The 19,417-nt window shown below is 43.9% G+C and overlaps 1 protein-coding gene across 2 annotated transcripts; it reads left to right on the forward strand.

Annotated features, from left to right (window-relative positions):
- The first annotated feature begins 724 nt into the window (after positions 1 to 724).
- lmna (lamin A) lies at positions 725 to 19,358 on the forward strand. Of its 2 annotated transcripts, XM_047043976.1 has the most exons (13): positions 725 to 1,013; positions 2,321 to 2,713; positions 13,475 to 13,631; positions 14,168 to 14,293; positions 14,512 to 14,682; positions 14,825 to 14,950; positions 15,093 to 15,313; positions 15,515 to 15,812; positions 15,956 to 16,063; positions 16,190 to 16,309; positions 16,482 to 16,538; positions 16,640 to 16,837; positions 17,210 to 19,358. In XM_047043976.1, exons 2-13 carry the CDS (start codon positions 2,376 to 2,378, stop codon positions 17,243 to 17,245), a joined length of 1,956 nt encoding a protein of 651 aa, XP_046899932.1. In that variant the 5' UTR covers positions 725 to 1,013; positions 2,321 to 2,375; the 3' UTR covers positions 17,246 to 19,358. The 2 variants fall into 2 exon arrangements, with proteins under 2 accessions (XP_046899932.1, XP_046899940.1); XM_047043984.1 differs by lacking the exons at positions 725 to 1,013; positions 2,321 to 2,713 and adding an exon at positions 4,173 to 4,603.
- Positions 19,359 to 19,417: the final 59 nt, after the last annotated feature.

Below are 19,417 nucleotides of genomic sequence, written 5' to 3' on the forward strand. Positions count from 1 at the left end.
CAGATTGAATGTTCCTTTCCACTTCTTGGTCCTCGCCAGAGTACTCCCATAACTACTTCCTCTGGGCTTTAGGGCAACAATGCCCAAATGTGTGCAACCACGCCCCCCCCCCCCCCCCCCCCCCCCCCCCCACCACCACCACACACACACACAAGAACTGTCTTTAACCAACTTTGGACTTCATTAACTCCACCCCGAGGCGATAAATACATGCAGATCCATCTTCATGCTGCTTGAGATTTTTGAGGATGGCCCACGGGACTGGCTGTGTCCTGCCATGCTATTGGATTTACAGTTTTTGTGGAACTGTCCCTATACTGACTCAGACTGTTGTTCTTCAGATACAATTTTGTTTCTTTGGGAATTATTTCCCTGACATTGACATGTTTTTGGTGATTATAGATGTTTATAATCTTAACTCTAGACTGTCACATCTCTCCTAATCACGGCCGTTCAGTAAAAGTGTGAATCAAGGCAGACTTTTACTTTGCTTCTTGTTGTTACGACCTTGCACTTAATGTGGAAGCTTTCACTGATACACCAATGTGCAAGCTGCTGGAAACTCAGCAAAGCAACTGTCAGAAGAAAAGAGCTAAGGAAAGGGGAGACAAATGGTGCAGAGGGAGATCCAACAACTGCTGCGCCTGTGAACATGTCCAGCCCCAGCTTCTCCCAGCCCCACCTCTTCCCGTTCGCACACCCTGTTACCCCTCCCTGCTCTGTCCCTCATTCTCCCCCGCCCCCTTCAGCAGTACATGTGCGGGGAGAGACAGCAAGGCAACCAGTCTCAGGCACGATCCAAAGGCACACACAGACGACTGAGCAGCCAGGCAGCGCTAAACCGATCTCCTTCACCACGCTCACCGCTAGAGAGGACCATATACCCTACCTACAGCTCTCACGTACACCACCAGAAACTTCTAGATAGCTGTGTTTGTTTCACTCTCAGACTCAATCGCACACACCCACTTTTCCAGAAGGATTTAACTAACAACTTCCCTCTCCACGCTGAGGTAAGGCCTGTATTTGCACTGAATGTTGTCATAAGTGCTAAAGAAGGTGTGTGCTGTGTGGTGGTAGAGCTCTTTCAGACATACTTAACAGAAAGATATTTGTACTTTATTTGACTTGCAGTGACTTGCAGTGACTCGTGTCACTTTTGAAGAAAAGTGGAGTGCTATGATATTGCAATACTTGACTCTTGAATATGCAAAGAAGGCTGGTTTGGAAACAGGTTTGGAGTGGGCAAGTAAAGCTAGTTAGCCCTACTTTAAAGCATGTCTGTTCAGTTTTCAGTCATGACCTTGGAGTACAGTGTGTATCTTCATTGTGATATGACATGAATGAATAAGATAAGCACTCCGTTTCATTTTGAGATGGGTAAGGATGACCTCTTTTCGAGACTTTATTGCAGAACGGTCCTGCCATATACTCCCATGTGGTAATTCTCTTATCTAGACGAAAGGGAAAGTGGATGTCCTAATCTGGTCATGCGGCTGGGTTTGTTTTAATGGCAAAGTCTAGTCAAGACTGTGGTGTCATGAAGAGGCTTTGAACAAGCGTGTGGGGGTGGAGGCAACCAAAGACCAAATATATCCACGTTTATGACCTTTATACTTCTCCAGCAAGTAGTTTATGGCTGAAGGGGACTATGTTCAAATGTGCCTTTAGGGCCTTAAGTTAACAGCATTGTGCTTTTGTAGTTTCCTGGGTCCAGTTATGAAGATTGTAATACTATTGAATCCTACTTAAGTGAGTCCAAGGTGTGGTGTTAAACTGTCTGATAGGAGAAATAAGTGTCTCCAACACAGTGGCGGATCTATGGGGTGGTAAGGAGTGGCAGCTGCCACCCCAATAAAAAATACCGCAACCCCAATCTTCCCATGGAAAAATATTATTTATACATTACAGAACATTTCAATAAATAATATTAATGTAACTGTTTAATTTAAACTACAATGTTCTAGCCTAATCATTTACCATAGGGAGTACTGTACTCCCCCTACTTTGGGTTTGATTCGCCTCCAGGAGGCCACCCAACAACTTCCGTCTGCCATCCCATTGCCACCGCGAATGAAAATCTCTAGATCCGCCCCTACTCCAACACAATTGTGACGGGATATTGTGAGCAAACTTGCACATGACGCTTACAACTCATATGACCCTCCACTTGCAGAGAACACATTATACACGCTATCAGAAGTTACCCATGTCTGCGACAGACAATTAAGACAAAGCATTAGGAGATGGGAAGCATCATTCCTTATCCAACATCTGACCGCCAGCTCTTTTCCTCTTTCCCCCTCTTGACCCTCTTCAGCTAGCCCCCCCCCCCCCCCTCTTCCTAAGCCTCTCTTTGAGCCTCCAGAGCTACCATGGAAACCCCAGGTCAGAAGCGTAGCGGCCGTCCCGGGGCCGCCTCCCCTGCCCGCATCTCACGGCTGCAGGAGAAGGAGGACCTGTGCAACCTCAACGACCGGCTGGCCATCTACATCGACAAGGTGCGCTCGCTGGAGACGGAGAACGCCGGGCTGCGGCTACGCATCACCGAGTCTGAGACAGAGATCAGCCGTGAGCTCACGGGCGTCAAGACGGTCTATGAGACCGAACTGGCTGACGCCCGCAAGACCCTGGACTCGGTGGCCAAGGAGCGGGCGCGCCTGCAGCTGGAGTTGAGCAAAGTCAGAGAGGAGTACAAGGAGCTCAAAGCCAGGTAGGACCACACATGGATACCAGGGGCTGTACTTAAGGTCTCTTTACCTCAAGAATCCATGCTATTGATTTCATTGTAACTTACCAAGATCACATTATTTAGATGGAGTATGCTGAACGGGAGTAGGTGGTGAGATGTGGCACGATTTGTTCCTGTCCAAAGATCATGTCTACCAGCCACTACTAGTTACTCTACCGCATGTTTATTGGTCAATAGAAAATAACTTTTCAGTATGATTCCTTAGATTTACGTCTATTTATCGTAATGCTTGTTTACAGCCGCATATCATTGATGTGAAGCTGTGGGGAACAAAGAGATAATGGTGAAAACAAGGAACATATGTGGTGAAGCGTGGCACTTCTGTAAACTGAGGAGGGCTGGCCTCGTACAGTAACCTGCTATTCGAAGTACACGTTCAGGTATTCCAATGTTGCAAAATGTTCCACTCCCCTTCCATTTCAACATGGCGCTGACTCAACAGTTAGCTGGCCATTTTCTGCAGAGCATATTGATATGAGTGACAGATCAAAATTACATCTATTAATGTTTCCTATATGTCACAGTGAGTAAAAACAACCTGGATAATGCTACACCTCCACTTTTACCATATTTCATAAATCCCATAACTCAAGGCTATACATACAGGGGTATTGGTTAAGAAAGGGGTATGAAGACCAACAAAACTTAAGGACCTGGAGACCACATTCCAGGTGATTGAATAGGCCCTCAAGCTAGTTGTGAAATACAGCTTTCTGGCTTCAGGCCCATTAGGACCTGAACCTTGTGGGCACAGCCAGGCCCGCACCTCTGACAAACACATTGCTCCGTTTCCTTTGAATAACAAGTCTGAGTCATTCAACAACCCAAGCATCCCAGGCATGCTCGAGAGGATCATTATCCATCCCCAAAGATGCTATTCAATCAATCCCAGAGACCAGGTTTACCAGTTTATACCTTCAACCTCTCTGATATTCTAGGCAAATCCACTGAGGTATCCAAATCATTATTCTAATGTTCACCATGCATCCCATTCCAAGCGACACTATTTGATGTCGAGTTTGGGTTTGGGTAACTCCAGGCTCATTCTCACCACAGTAAAATGCCCCTGCACTCTCTCCCTGTAACATGCTGATTCCTGCTAATAACTTCCCAAGAATGTGTTGCAGTCTTGGTGAAGTCAAACTGGGGTTAGTGTGTCTGAGAGAATGAAATCGACCAATAAATAAGACCTGGCCTTTGCGTGGATCCTACCCATACAAAAGGCTTTATCTTTTATGCAGCAGGTTTTTCTCTCGGGAAACCGAACAGGGAAAATATTGCCAAACCAGTGGAAGCTTACTCAACTGAACATTCCTTTACTTGTTGTTAATGTTCATTAGAAATGTAGAAATGATGTTGTCTGAACATGAAAATGCATGGTGGGCAAGAGCTACTGAGCACTGTAGCTTTTTAAAGAATGTAGTGAATCCTTGTATAGTGCTGCAAATGTACCCAGGTTTGGGTGGGGCCTGACCAGGAAAAGCCTTTGTCTTTACTTGTATTTTTGGGGCGTCGGCCTTTATGAGGGTGTGGATTCCTACTGTTGACATAAGTGAATTGGAGCATTTGGAAATCATTGTTAGTGATGTGTGTGGTAAGGTAGATGAGCAAGGGTCTATTGGGGCATTGAAACATAAAAGTGAGGTGGGTTGGTGGTAAAGGACCCATTCAGCCTCACAATCAAACTATTCACATTGTCATATCATTAGGTTCTTTTGATGCATAGGCGGTGGAAATGTCTCAGTCGTTCTGACTCATGCTCTACGCAGAAGCCAACCTGTTTGCCAGTGTTTGGTTGCCATGGGCCCCGGGAGTCCTGGCATGGGCGTGCGACAGGGTGGTGACTCAGAGGTATTTTTTCCTTTTTTTTCTCTCTTCTTCTCAGGGCCCCAGAGACTCTGGGAATGGGCTGACTGGAACCCTCAGTCCAGGAAGCGGGTTATATGTAGACTTCCACACTAGAGTAGTGAGTCATATGTTTATTAATACTAACAGATTGATACTGGCTCCCCTATTGGGTTAGAAAGACATGGCGAACTCGACAAACAAACGGAACATCTATTCTCATTTTGAAATGCAACTGTTTTGCTGCACGGCTGATGGAAATACAAAGAGTTGTTTTGTCTTCCTTTCAGCTGTTTCTTAGTGTTATTCAAATGTGAAACTCTAACTGTACCAAACTGCTGCTCATTCCCTTGGCCTTTAGATTGACTCTACACTGTGTAGTGCAACAGTCAAAGGTGTCACTTATCATGGCTAGTATTTGGTCACACCTGTTCAGACATTTTTGTGGGCCCTCTACAGGCGTTTTTGTGTTTGTGTCACACATTTCCCCTTCAGGGTACTGGCCTAGAATGCTAACTACTTTGTACTAAAACATGCATTGCCCTGTAAACGATTCACAATTATAAAGTAATATTTTACAAATAACAGGTGCTTGTGGAATGCAAGACACTAACCGAGAGCCTGATGGGCAAAAGCAGATGTCTTTTGATGGAAGCAGAAAGCTGATAATGAAAGGTTCAGACACAAGGCGCTACATGACGTTAAGCTAAAACAAAGAGCTACAGACCATAGCCCTATGTGGCCACATTTGTTTAGTTTAGTCATCCAGTCAGCATACTCATCTTGTGCACTGTAGAAGAGGCTGCAAGTTTGGGTCTCGTGCCCGCCAAGCACCTGAGCTGTGCCAATGACTGTGAAATATGAACATGTGTGGGGAAGCCCCCCTGAAACCGCGCTCCTAAAACACATTAGCCTTTGTGTAGAAATGGTTCCTGTAACACTTTCCTGTCTGTATCCATTGACATTTCGTTTTTTAAATGTATTTGATCAGCAGACGTATATCTGAAAAACATACAAAAACTGCATATAGTAAGTGCAGCAGAAAACCAAGGACTGGAAGGGCACAGTTGTAGAAGTATTCCAGTGGTTAGCTGTATTTTACAAGACCGTGAAATAAGAGCATACCTCTATTACAATTTACAATATTGCATAATTACACAGATGGGCCAGTGCTAACAACATAAGCAACATTATCATATATCAAGTACGACATTGAAACATCTTAATGCAGGCAATTGCTGCTGAGTAATTGCACAGTAATGTATGAATCCAATTAATGTGGATTTCCCCCCAAAGCATTGATCCAACCCTGCCTTTTGTGCACACCTGGATATGTAGACACTAACAATCACATGTGGTTCCTAGGTGATCAAGTCAATGTTACTTTTAAAATGTTCATGCTTTGGAGCTGTATATATTTTTGGTATAGAAGAAGTGTGAATGTCTCTCAAGCATCTAGTGTCAGGGCCTATCAGAGAGCACACCAGGAAATGTATGTATCAAACAGCGTAAACCCATTTCCTTGAGTGTGAATTTATTTCATTTCAGTTTCCTCTCAGTACTTCTCCCAGTCCTATCGAGCCCACACAGCAATAGTCATATGAACTCTGTAGCGTACACATGTCACCAAAAATATTATACAGTCCACTTACTCAGAGTTGACAGAGGGAAAGTAGATCGTTTAGCCAGTTTCTGACTTTGTTTGACTTCTTGGAATGGGCAAACTCCTTCCCTCCCTCTGATCATCCATAAAGATGCCTCAAGACTCACATTCTTATCCTGGATCATATGTTAAAAGAGGAGGGAATAAAGACAGACTTTCAGAGGTTAAGGTTCCTGTCACAGAGGGAGGCTAGTCTATTGTTAGTCCTAATATTTGTGAAAACCATCGTTTTAATGAGTGAACAATTATTTATAGCCCAAGGAAGTTCTGATGTCATTCTATTGCAGTCACTGATGTAATGCTCCCCTACCTTCCTTTGATCACACAGCAAGCCAGGCTTACATTTCACTGTACGACAGGAGGAATCCATTCAATCTCTTTGTCGATCTGTTATCACAAGATATTTTTGAGCTGGACATTTTAAGCTGCTTTGTCCTTTAATGGAGAAGAGCACACATGCACTCAGTCAATGATGATGCAGCTGTGAAAGCTGTTTAAATGCTATGTGTTTTTTACACCCAAACCCTCCATTGAATGCATGCTGTAGGCCCTCAATACTGCAGGGTATGAACGTCTTGCAAAAGGTCAAGAATGTGAGGAGATATGTTGGCGTCACACCCTTGTCTGCATTCTTGTGGATTTAGAGAAGATGGAAAACAAAGCTTTTCATCAGCACCTTTGCATTGAAAATTACGTTTTGAGTGAAACGTGTTCAGCAAAGGGGATTCAGGGTTTACTTTAGCCAACTGTCAGCTCTTCATACAACAGAATGAACAGTCAAGAAAGCGATATGTTTTGCATCCTCAGGAAAATTAAATGTCTACTATGACAACTGATTGTTCTATGTCTTCTCCCAGGAGGCATAGAATTCAGTGACACTCATGAGACGCCCGTCTCTGCTCCCTGTAATGTCTTCCCCCAGGGCAGCCCCATGCTCTTCCACAATGATCTCAGCCTGTATCATGTGACGTGAGACCTACCCTTCCCGTGTTGTGTGGTGCAAAGGGCCATCTAGACTCAAGGCTCTCTGGGTTTGGATGTGGGCCAAATGGGGGAACCCTTTTTCTTTTTTTCTTCAGTTTTTTAATGATGGTGCCAGGACTTCAGTAGGACTTTTTGATGCTAAGTGGTAGCTATTAGAAATGCAGTATCCCTATGGAACTGTCAGTCTGTGTAAGAGAAAGTATTTTACAGTACAGTCTCGTGGCTTCTTGCCCTACTTGCACAGTACACTGCAGCGGAAAACTCGCGAAAAAAAAACTCTGTATATGTGTTGGATGGCGTTGAGTTGAGTTCTGTTTAGATAATGAAAGAGTAGAGTTTATGCTTCACTGGACCCAGGACTGGGTTCTGAGAAGGGCAATGGTGGTTTGGAAAGACTGTGTGAGTGTGGAGAGAGTGGAGTTTATGGATAAGAGTTTCCATGGTACTCTGTTCTCCGCAGGATCCTGCCAAGCTGCATGAGTCACTTGATGGCTGACGGGCTAAATCACTTTAAGATGCTGAAACACACAAACACACTCGCACAGGACCACACACACATACATTCTACTGATTGGGGAGTTCCCGTTTGCTAGTAGGTGAGTTGGGTGTGCCAACACTAACTTGCTTAACTTCAATTCCTTACAAGTCCTGTCAGTGATTCTTTACTCTAATGTACATTTGTGACCAACTTTTCCATATAATTTGACTAGGCATGATGTTTGAATATGGGGCGATGCCTCCAGATGCTTTGCATTTAGTGTCACTCAGAACTTCCTTTGTTTGGTTCAGCTTATGAAATCTTAACTTGATTTTAAATGGTTTATCATCAACCTTCTAAATGGATTTTTCTTCAACATTATTTTGCGTCCTTTTGAAAATTATTTAGCTGGGAAAATGTTAACTGTCCTCCATGTTAGGATACAGCATGTAAAAATTGTATCCAGGCCCAATACTCTGTTAGTAACCCAGTTCTTCTTTCTTACTATTTGTGACGACTATGTCCACTAAATGTCAACTTCATTTGATGTGTTTCTCTCTCTCCGGATACTGTGTTTGATTGTGTCCCACGTTACCTCACAGCTGTTAGTTTAGCTGTTACAGTTTGTTAGCTTTCCCAGTGCTAACACCGATGCTAAACTAACTACACACGGCACACTTTTTGTTGCTGTTAGCTCCATGCTAATGTCAGCGCCACACCCTCTACTCCACCTACATGGCCCCAGCTCAGAAAGACTTTGCAGTAACCAAATGCAGCTGGGTGGAGCAGCAACCAAGGTCTCTCTGGAGAGCACTGAGTTGAAGACATATCTGACTGTTTATTCAACGGCAGAGCTAGCCACACCACAGTTTGTTGTTAATGTATACTGTTCAGGGTTTACCATAGTTGGCTGCATGGGAACAATTAGTTTCAGCCCATGTTATTTTATCTCCAGTATAGTAACTATGGTGGATTAAATGCTCTCAGAATGTCAGATGCAAAGATTTTTTTTTTTTCAATGTTAATAGTCTAGAGTATTTTCTGTGTTGAAAGGGCACTATTGAAGGACGACAGAGAAAGGTTACCTATACACTGGAAACATTTCCTTATCTTGGAAAGATACTCTGATTAAACAAAGGTGATGGCTAGCCTTTTACACCCACCGGACACCGTGTCAAGACAGGCACCAGGTGTTTGACTAGCCGTAAAATAATTATGAATAGCCCACACGCAGTCAGACCTGCATAAAAGGCTTTATCAGTGATTGACAGACTTTCCTTTCCATGTGGACAACTATGTGTTTGATATGGGGGACAGAGTGGGATGGATTTATGAAGGTACATTCAGTTGTCATGACTCCTTTTGTCCTGCTTTCTGTGGATGTCAGTGTTTACATTGTGTTTGCTGACTGTGAGTGTATAATGTTTGAGCAACAGTAACTGCTCTTTGGTGGTGTTATTGGATGTCGATATTTTGTATATCTTGCTCGCTTGTTGCACAACCCACCTCCACCTCATGCCATGTCATAGGCCTTGAGGTCCTTTGCGCCAATCTCAAATGTTATGGTTGCTATAGTTGCACGTAAAACATGCATTTGTATCTCCAGTGACACATTGTATAGGGCTGTTGTTTGTGGAAAGTACTATTGCTATTTCTGGACTCTTTACTTAAATAGTGTTATTCATCTGCTTTTGGCTTCCTTACTCACTTCTTGTTCATATAGCCTCAATCTTTCCTAGAATCGCTCCACTGCATGTGTAGGTACCGTTTAACGTCCTGGCAGAAAAAAAAAATTGGAGGTGGGAACCTTTTGTAAGATTTCTGGCGGGAAAAAGTAGGGGAACCCTGGTGTATTCCCTAAATGTTGAAAGAATGACTCATCGTGCGACCCCACCCCTTTCCAGTTTACACATGTCGACCAGACGGCCCGTGAATAAACACAGTGCCATAGTAGCACACCGTGCAGATCAATCAGCACTTCCAACTCCCCACAGAGGAATTCCGTTTGTAGTAGCACAGGAAGCGAACAAGGCGGTGAAGTGCTTCTCAGCCCCCGTGGCCTCACTGAGGGGACATGAAGCTTTTTGCACCCTCTGACTGTGGGCAACTCTACAGAAATGTAACATTGGTGCTACGCTGCTGATGGGTAAGGGTTGTGGTTTCCAGGTAGAGAGAAACATGATGGAGTTGGTTACTCCGACCTTTAACCCAGTAAGAGTCCAAGGTTTGCAATCTTAAATGACCCTAAATTGCATACTTAAACACATCCACAGTAAATGTTCTGCCAAACACGACAAACAATTTGGTGAATGCAAAAGGTGTTGCTGAAAATGTATACATTTGTAATCATAAAGTATGTGGTGCCATTTAGTCATTTTGAATGTGGCTGAAACTGCAAAGTATCTAATTAGCAATTCATATTTTCTCAAAACCTCTTTGCTATTTCAATGATTTAGAGCAACATTATCTGTTTCATCTCAATGACAGGAGAAGTTTCCATCCTCAAATGTAGACATTTAGGCACTGTTCAGTGCATTCCTACCCTGTATTTAGGTATTACTTTTGAATTACTGTACCCTTTTTATAATGATGCATTGGCCGTGTCATAGAAATTATAGGCTAGACTTTCCAATGTAGGCTTACAAGGCTTTTCCACACTGTTCAGGTCTGGAATATCCTGAAAATAAACATTCACAATGAAAGGTCCACCTCCTTTTTCCTTTCTTTCCAATCCCCCAAAACGTGGAGGGGAAATGCCATACTGAAGGCCTGACAACTAGGCCCTGGTTGTCATAGTAACGACACAGCAAAACAGGGAGGACTGTGGGTTTCTTCTTTTTTTATTTTTTTGGTGCGGGGCGTGTAAGGCGCTCTCTATGCTCGTCATTGAGGTGGACAAAGATAGCAGTGAGTCACCCAAAGGCTGGGGGCTGAGCCGACACATTCCTCCTTTTATTATTTCTCCTCTCTTACTCTCTCTCTCACAAACACAAGCATCCACACTCTCATCTTTAGCCATGTTTCCCTTTTACTAGCTCGTTTCTTTCCCTAATACAAACGTTTTCTCAATTTCTTCTTCGTTCCAGTGTCTCCTTTGCTATACTCTATATTCCGGTCAAATGTTTTTTGCCATTCCTGTTTAAAAACACAAATTCTTTTGACCTAATATAAAACAAAGAACAGCATATTATAGAGGAATGGTGTTTGTGAGTATTTGTGTAAAGGCTTAACCAACACACCATAAACTGGGCCAAAATGTATGTCCTTTGTGTCAGAGAGCAGAATTATTTCATCAAGATGAAACGGCGTACTATACATGCACTCTCAGTATACACTTTCAACATGTTCTGTAAATATTTGATTTAAAGATGGAAAGGTGGTCTTAATGCCATTAGTAAAGCAGCACATATGTATACAGATGATTCTAATTCTGTAAATAAGCGGTGTTTAGACTGGCTTGAATTCCTGTGGTACAGTATAGTATAAACTACAGATCATTCATAACTGGCAACTGTTTGATGAACAAAATTAAACATAAATGCATGAACATCTGACTGTTCCAAGATTTAATGGAAACAAGGTTGAGCTTTATTTAAAATAGAAGTCAGTGCGGTCAATTCATGCAAAAGTCGAATGGGATAATTCAAATGGACAAACACAGTCACTCATGAAACAACAAACACATACTTGCGCACGCACACACACATGTATTCATACACACAGCATTCAAACACATAAGTGCATAGTACATTTGTTGATTTTCTCACACCCTTCCCCTATTGTTGTAGTTGTGAGGTTATTCTGGAACAATCCTGGAGATGAATGCATTTAAATACAATGCTAAATACATTTTTATGTTTAATTACATATATATATATTTTTTTTACAATAATTTGTCATTTTTATGACATAAGGTCACACACCCATGCACCTTCAGCCAGTTTGGGACAATAGGCCTACAATTGAGTGCACATACTCATTTCTTTATGTTTAGGAATGCACACAAACAACACATTCACACCTCATAACAACCAATAAGTAACAACCTTCTCTTAGGTTTCCTCCATGTTCCCTAAGCGCTATAATGTTAATTACCCATTTTATGGCAACAATAAAAAATTTCCACCATAACAAAAAAATATCTAGCGTCTGCAAGAGTAAACAATTTATTGGGACCCAAGTTGTTAACCAGAGGGAACCCATCCGAGCCCAATGTACTCTGGGCAATATGGTTGAACTTTACAATTAGTCCAATTTCTATTTAAGCGGGCTGTTTCAATTCCCCCTAGTTCACCATCTAGGTAGTTGTGCTGTAATTTGCAGTAGGGTTTTGTGAGTTGATAGGCAGTTAAAGCTGCCATGTATGTTCTGTGTGTGTGTGTGTACTCTAAGCAAGCATGAGCATCTCTGAATGCTGGTCCATGTACTGACACTATTGTAGCATCAAGAGGGTGAGTTGCTTTGCTGGATACTTTACGGGGTGTGTAGGTGTCCACAAGGATCTGCATTTTATGGATAAGCAAGGGAAGCCTGTCTATGGGCGGACAGTTTTCTCAATCTGCAATGATAAAAAAAAAGAAAAAAAAGGGACGTTTTCAAGAGTCACATGAATGGATGTGTGGGTGATTAGAAATGCTCCAGTTAATAGTGCTGGATGCTACCTCCAGATTTGTAAAACCCACAACCCCTGTTGTACACCAGGGCCTACACAGCCTCTTCTGAAATGACAGAAGAACAGACTGATCTTCAGGACGATAAGCGAGAGCAAATGTATGACAACACATTGTATTCATGTTCATGTAGAGTATGTCACCACGCACGCACACATGTTAAACGTAGTTGAGTCTTATTGGAAGTATGGGCCTTTTCATTTGAAATGGGATCCACTCTTGGTTGGCAGCGTACGGGGAACCATGAGGCCCGCCTGGGTGAGTGGAACCATGAGGCCCGCCTGGGTGAGTGGAACCATGAGGCCCGCCTGGGTGAGTGGAACCATGAGGCCCGCCTGGGTGAGTGGTCTGGAAGTCATCTCCCTAGCAGATGGCCATCATTAGTGACAATGAACACTCCAAATGTAATAACGGGTGGGGGGGGGGGGGGGGGGGGGCTTGGTTTCCTTCCTGGACCACCAAACTTTTTCTTTATCTTCTGTGCTTGGCCGTACAGCGGTTTTTCCTTGTACTCTTCCAAGTAGTTTGGTTGTTTTTTTCCTCTCTGTACCCACAATGCTGATTTTATTCCTTGGGAGCATTTACGGGATGTTTAACAGAACGCACGCACATGCAGACAAGCCTGAGTGTTTTTAATTTAACGAAGATTTCCCGGAGAGCATTGCATGTTTCACTTCTGTTGGAAGCCCACAAGCAAATGGGTTTTTGTCCTTTTTAGGACGGGGCATTTCATTCCTTAATGGCCCTTTCAAATATCTGCATCACCACAGTACTGCTGCTGATAGAGATGAGTCAAACAGAGGTCCTCAAATTAATTTGTGATGAGTAGTTATTGTTGTCCTAGGAAGGATTGTTATCATATGCTCATTATAGGATTGTGAAAGGGACTCATTTTTCACAATCACTCAACCTGGCGGGGAAGAATAAATAGGCTCAGGTTATGTAACCAACTTGGGTTAATATGCTACCTGACATTATTAAGCCTCCAAGTTATTGCTCGATAATGGAAACAAACAGATGTTCTTTGTTACGGTATTTTACCACTTTAACTCCATGTATATCTACTTCATCGTTCTCCTCAGGAATGGTAAGAAGGAGTCTGAGCTGGAAGCAGCTCTGGCCCGACTGAGGGACCTGGAGGCTCTGCTGAACTCCAAAGACGCTTCTCTGTCTACTGCCCTGGGGGAAAAGCGCTCTCTAGAAGTCGAAGTGAGGGACCTGAAGGCCCAGCTGGCCAAGGTAACATACCGTCAGACTTTTATACACACGCACATACACACGCAGTACATACACACACATTTTCACATAGTTTCCTACGAGGGCTTTATATCTGCACACAATGGTTCACTGCCACAATAGGCTATTGTCCTAGCCCAAGCCACAGTTGTAGGCCTCGTTTTCTCAATGAAACTTGCCATGTGGTGAATGTTGACTGAATGGCTTTCCTGTGCCACCTACTGTTCACAGGAGGGAAGTACATCTTTGCAGCCAATTATTCTATGACCTCACAATTTCATTTAATCCGTTTAGTCATTTAGCAGACACTCTTATCCAGAGCGACTTACAGTAAGTACAGGGATGTTTCCCCCCCCCAGAGGCAAGTAGGGTGAATTGCCTTGCCCAAGGACACAACGTCATTTGGCACAGCCAGGAATTCAAACTGGCAACCTTCTGATTAATAGACTGATTCCCTAACCGCTCAGCCATCTAACCCCCCTTGCAATTTCTCTGCTTTTTTAACTTCTCTCTCTTTCTCACCCACTCTCGCTGTGAAGTTGGAAAGCAGCCTGACCGATGCCAAGAAGCAGCTGCAGGATGAGATGCTCAGGAGGGTGGACGCGGAGAACCGCATGCAGACCCTCAAGGAGGAACTGGAGTTCCAGAAGAACATTTCCAACGAGGTGAGACAAACGTCGGCTTTCCCCCCCCCTTTTTTTTAATGCACGTTTGGCTCCGTTCGTCTTTGCTTCTCTCTTGTGTCTCGTCTACCTTCGTGTCGTCTCTCCCCACCCCTCTACGTACCTCTCACTCATCCCGGTCATCGCACGCTTCTCTATCTTCGCCCAAAATGGCTCACCATGTCCTCACCGCCCGTCTCCTCCCCCTCTCTCCATTTAAGGGTCAGCGTGAGATGCGGCGTAGGCACGAGTCTCGCCTGATGGAAATAGACAGCGGGCGCCAACAAGAGTTTGACATGAAGCTGTCTGAGGCCCTGACTGAACTGAGAGCACAGCACGAGGAGCAGGTCAGCATCTACAAGCAAGAGATCGAGAAGACCTACAACTCCAAGGTACGGGAGCAGCCCCACAAACACACACACTTACACCTGTAAGACGGCCCACCACATGGGGGAAGTTCACGTGTTGCCCAATGAATAAATCGTGGTTTTATTGGTAAGGGTCTGTGTCTCTCCCCTCCCCTGTTTCTGCCAGCTGGAGAATGCTCGCCAGTCTGCGGACCGGAACAGCAGCATGGTGGGCGCCGCCCACGAGGAGATGCAACAGTTCCGTGTGCGAATGGAGGGCATGTCGTCCCAGCTCAGCCAGTTGCAGAAGCAGGTACGAAAAACGCACAAAAGCAAAACTAGATTTTCCTACGTTCGTTCAATTTCGTTCTGGACCGCCTTGTCACGGTCTTGCGCTTCTCTTGAATAGTTTTTGCCCTTTCCGCTTGCTCACGTGCCTTCTCCACGTTCACCAGCTGGCGGCACGGGAGGCCAAGGTACGCGAGCTGGAGGAGTCGCTGATGCGGGAGCGGGACAGCATGCGCCGGCGCCTGGAGGACAAAGACCGGGAGATGGCCGACATGCGCATGAGGATGCAGCAGCAGCTGGACGAGTACCAGGAGCTGCTGGACATCAAGCTGGCTCTGGACATGGAGATCAGCGCCTACAGGAAGCTGCTGGAAGGAGAGGAGGAGAGGTGAGGAAGGAACAAGGACCTAACATCCGAAACTCACACACACACGCACACACACTCATATTTGCATGCAATTGAGAGGGAGACGGATAAACCCAGGCTCTCGACGGTAGGAAGTAAGGTTTCGAGATGATCGACTGTGATGTAGTCTGTCGTCATGCCCACTCTTCCCCCCCCCCCCCGTTCGTTCTCCGCCTGCTCCAGGCTGCGCCTCTCCCCCAGCCCTCCTCCCACCCGGGTCACGGTCACCCGCACCTCGGGCTCGGGCACGCACACCCGCGTGCTCAAGGCCGCCACCGCGGCCAGCAGCAGCCGCAACTCCTCCGGGAGCGTCAGTGCCAAGAAGCGCCGCCTCAACGACAACGACAGCGAAACGTCCAGCCTGGCAGGGGCCGTGACACGCACGCGCATCGCCCAGCAGGCCTCCGCCAGCGGCCGCGTCACAGTGGACGAGGTGGACCTGGAGGGGAAATTCATCCGCCTCAGCAACAAGGCCGACGAGGTAAAAAAAACAAAAAAAACACACTAAACTGTTGTTTTTCAGAGGGAAGGAGGTCCCCTTGATTTGCAGTTTGGAGGTTCATACTCAAACTCATAAGGCCATTGGTAGCTGGTTAATCTGAACCCCAACATTCTATTACACAGGACCAGCTTCTGGGTCACTGGCAGGTGAAGAGACAGGTGGGCACCAGCAGCCCCATTGTCTACAAGTTCCCTCCCAAGTTCACCCTCAAGGCCGGCCAAACCGTCACTGTGAGTCTCAAAGCGATCCGCGCCATCGATGCGAACTCAAACCGCATGAACAACATGTTTTTTTAGAAAGTTGTGTATCCTTCGTCTCACCTTCGTCTCCCTCCCTCCTTTCCCCCTCCCGTATAGATCTGGTCAGCTACAGGTGGCGGGACCCATAACCCCCCCTCAGACCTGGTGTGGAAGACCCAGAACACCTGGGGCAGTGGAGACCTGTTCCAGACCACACTGATCAGCGCCAATGGAGAGGTGACACGCGCACACACACACACACACACACACACACACACACATACTACTTCCACAGCTTCAGCTCATGAGTTGCCAAGCTCCATAACCAAGGCACAACTGACTGCTTTTGAGCTTTGTTTAATGACGTGATCCTGAATCACTCAAAAGTTTTTTTTTCTGCGTTTTCTAGGAGATGGCCATGAGAAAAGTCACCCGCACCCTATTCCAGGAAGAAGACGATGACATGGTAAGTCTCACATCACATGCCCCAAAAGTATACTCCATAGAGCCTGTTCCCGACAGTCCTGATGGTCGGAAATTGATGGCCTTCTGTCTCTTTCTCTGCAGGCGGCCCACAGCACGTGCGGTGTGGATAGCGAGTACAACCTGCGGAGCCGCACGGTGATCTGCGACTCGTGCGGCCAAACGTCGGATCGTGGTACCTCGTCGGGCGTGTCCAGTGGCTCCATCTGCAGTAGTGGAGGAGGTCTGCCAGAGGGCCTCATTGGACAATCTTTTATTGTTGGCAACAACCAACGCAGAAAGGTACAGGGAAAGAAAATGTGTGAATCTGCCATCTCATCAGCATGAACTGAACCACCAATAAGCTGGAAATAACTATTTGCTTGAGACATTTGGTAAAATATGTCATTATAAAAACATGCTTCTTCAGGCTATACATTTATAATTTCATAATTAATACGTGATGGATTTATTGGCTTTTTATTACATTACCTACTATAACCATTGCATTCTATTTACTCTCAAATTACACAAACATATTTTCTCATTTAAGAAAGCATTTTTTCGTGTCCCACTACACTGTCCTAATTCCTGAGCTCTTACAACTGTATCCCCTTCCTGTCCACTCACTTGTCACTTCCTCTGACATGTTTTTTCTCTTCCTGTCTTCTGTAGGGAGGTCGCCAACCGGAGAACTGCTCCATAATGTAGAACCAAACAGCAGCAGCACCTCACCTGAAGAAGAACCTCTCGGTCCACTTATAGAAGAGACAGCATTGTTTTGTAATTCTTACCTTTGTTTTCCTTTCAATTTGCATTTGTGTTATATATACTATGATCAACTATATATCATATGCGACAATTTGCAGTTAGTTTAGCTTTCGTACTTGTTTTGTGGAGTTGCATGTATCCAATAAGACTTTTATATATATATATATATATATTCTAGCTTTGTTTTGCATGAGGGCCAGGCAGTTGCTTGTTGTGTATAGGAGCCTAGTCTATGCTCAGGAAAAGAGGCATCGACAGCTCTTCTTCCTCTGGTAGACTTGGATACGTGTCAAGGTTTTAAGTCTTGAAGGCCAAGCTGTCAACACATGACACGCACATAAACCCTGCCATGACGTACGTTGAGATTTAAGATCAAACCAGTTGAAACCTGGGGTCATATCCCTGGTGTCGGAAGAATTAGGGAGGGAGGGAGGGAGGGAGGGAGGGAATAATGTATGCAGCTGGGGAGGGAGACGCGTCTGGTCATTCTACAACTTTAGCCAATGGAGCCATTTAAAAAAAATCGATATATTTTTTAAAGATGGACCTGAATGGCTTTTTTGGGGCTGTGGTAAGAATTATTAAGCCATATTTGCATTGCAACATCGATACCAATATTACATTTTCTGTAGGTTATGCTTGCTTTCAAGTTTACTTTTGCTTTTGCCAAAAAATACATATGTAGTTGATGATAGTTTCTATACAGTGTCATTTCTAAAGATTAATATTACTAACATTATCAATGACGTGAAACCTGTCAAACCAAGTCAGTCGTTTTTTTTTTATGAGTATGGCTGCTTGATATATTGATTCCATCTCTGTGTTGTGCAGCGTCTGGAAGGATAGAACATCTGTTGATTTGGGTGAAATTAGAATGGACACGTTGTTTATGCACCAGTTTTATGGATGATAAAAAATGACATAGGTGCTTTTTCTTTCAAGAAAATTGTACTTGGTCAAATGTCCAAAAGATGTATTTGGCTAGTCCGAAATTAATTTGTAATTGACAAAAGATGGTGCTTTATTTTATAGCAAATTTACTCTATTCACTTTATAGATTTAGGTAAAGTGTATGGATCTTCTATCAGACCACGTCAGTGTCAAAGTAGTTAGTAGTAAAAAAATAAATGATGGTGGGAACTGTGTAGTACAATTCTTATTCATTTTACAGAAGAATCCTGGACCATGCTGTAGTATTGCAATTGTTTATTTTGGTTTTAACTTGCTTTGCTTGATTTAGCTGACACTTTTTGGGGGGTTTTGGTGGTGGGCTATGAGGGATACATATTTCTTTGGACTTTGTGTAAGTGCTGCAATTTTCCCCAGATTTACCTGTAATGCTCACTACTGTAGGTAACAATTTAGCAGCTTGACATTGTTTGTACTCCAAAGTGACGCATATTGAAACTGAGAATATTTTCTGAGAATACTTGACAGACCAGTGACTTTATTTTGTATTTGTTTTGTAATTCATACAAGTTAAAACCAAATAGCCTGTCTACATCACTATATTTAACTGATTGCAGGGCCAAAATTCTAATGTACTTGGATGCAAGTGAATATTGGAAATGCAATTTTTCTGGTATTATTCGCGATGCCAAAAAACACATTTTGTATTTGTCTTCTGAGGCATGAGATTTATACTTTTATAGATTATTTGCATATTTGTACTTATGTCTGCCAAAACATGTTAAGAGTTATGCACATTGTCTGCAGAAGATGATTTATGCAAATGTTGTGCCTTATAAAGGATGGCAATATGCCTCTTTTCAATATCAGATATTTTAAAACATCAAATATTGTAAAGATGGTCAATGCCTGTGTAACTGCCTTAATACATTGCCAGTTTGTACATTTGAGTATAAACAGTATGCAGGCCTTATGTCAGATCATTAATAATAATAATTCATTAATAATTAATTAGTTTGAAGTAGGATTTGGTCAAGAAATTGTATTTGAAATGATGTTTGACATGGAATTGCTTTGCAATCAATCAAATGTGCCATTTTGTCATTTCTGTTTACGGTCATGCTAAGTAAATGTATTCTCCCAATGACAGTTGTACATGATTGTGTATGTACTTGGTGATATCCTACTTTGTGTGCGTTATTT

The sequence above is a fragment of the Hypomesus transpacificus genome, chromosome 2 (genome assembly GCF_021917145.1).
Source record: "Hypomesus transpacificus isolate Combined female chromosome 2, fHypTra1, whole genome shotgun sequence".
In the NCBI taxonomy this organism is placed as follows: domain Eukaryota; kingdom Metazoa; phylum Chordata; class Actinopteri; order Osmeriformes; family Osmeridae; genus Hypomesus; species Hypomesus transpacificus.

Excerpts from the sequence above, each read along its gene's own strand:
- lmna (XM_047043976.1), top strand. The coding sequence starts at position 2,376 with ATGGAAACCCCAGGTCAGAAGCGTAGCGGCCGTCCCGGGGCCGCCTCC. Across the intron at positions 15,314-15,514 it reads CTGGAAGGAGAGGAGGAGAG|GCTGCGCCTCTCCCCCAGCC; the intron begins GTGAGGAAGGAA and ends CGCCTGCTCCAG. Across the intron at positions 16,064-16,189 it reads AGGCCGGCCAAACCGTCACT|ATCTGGTCAGCTACAGGTGG; the intron begins GTGAGTCTCAAA and ends CCTCCCGTATAG.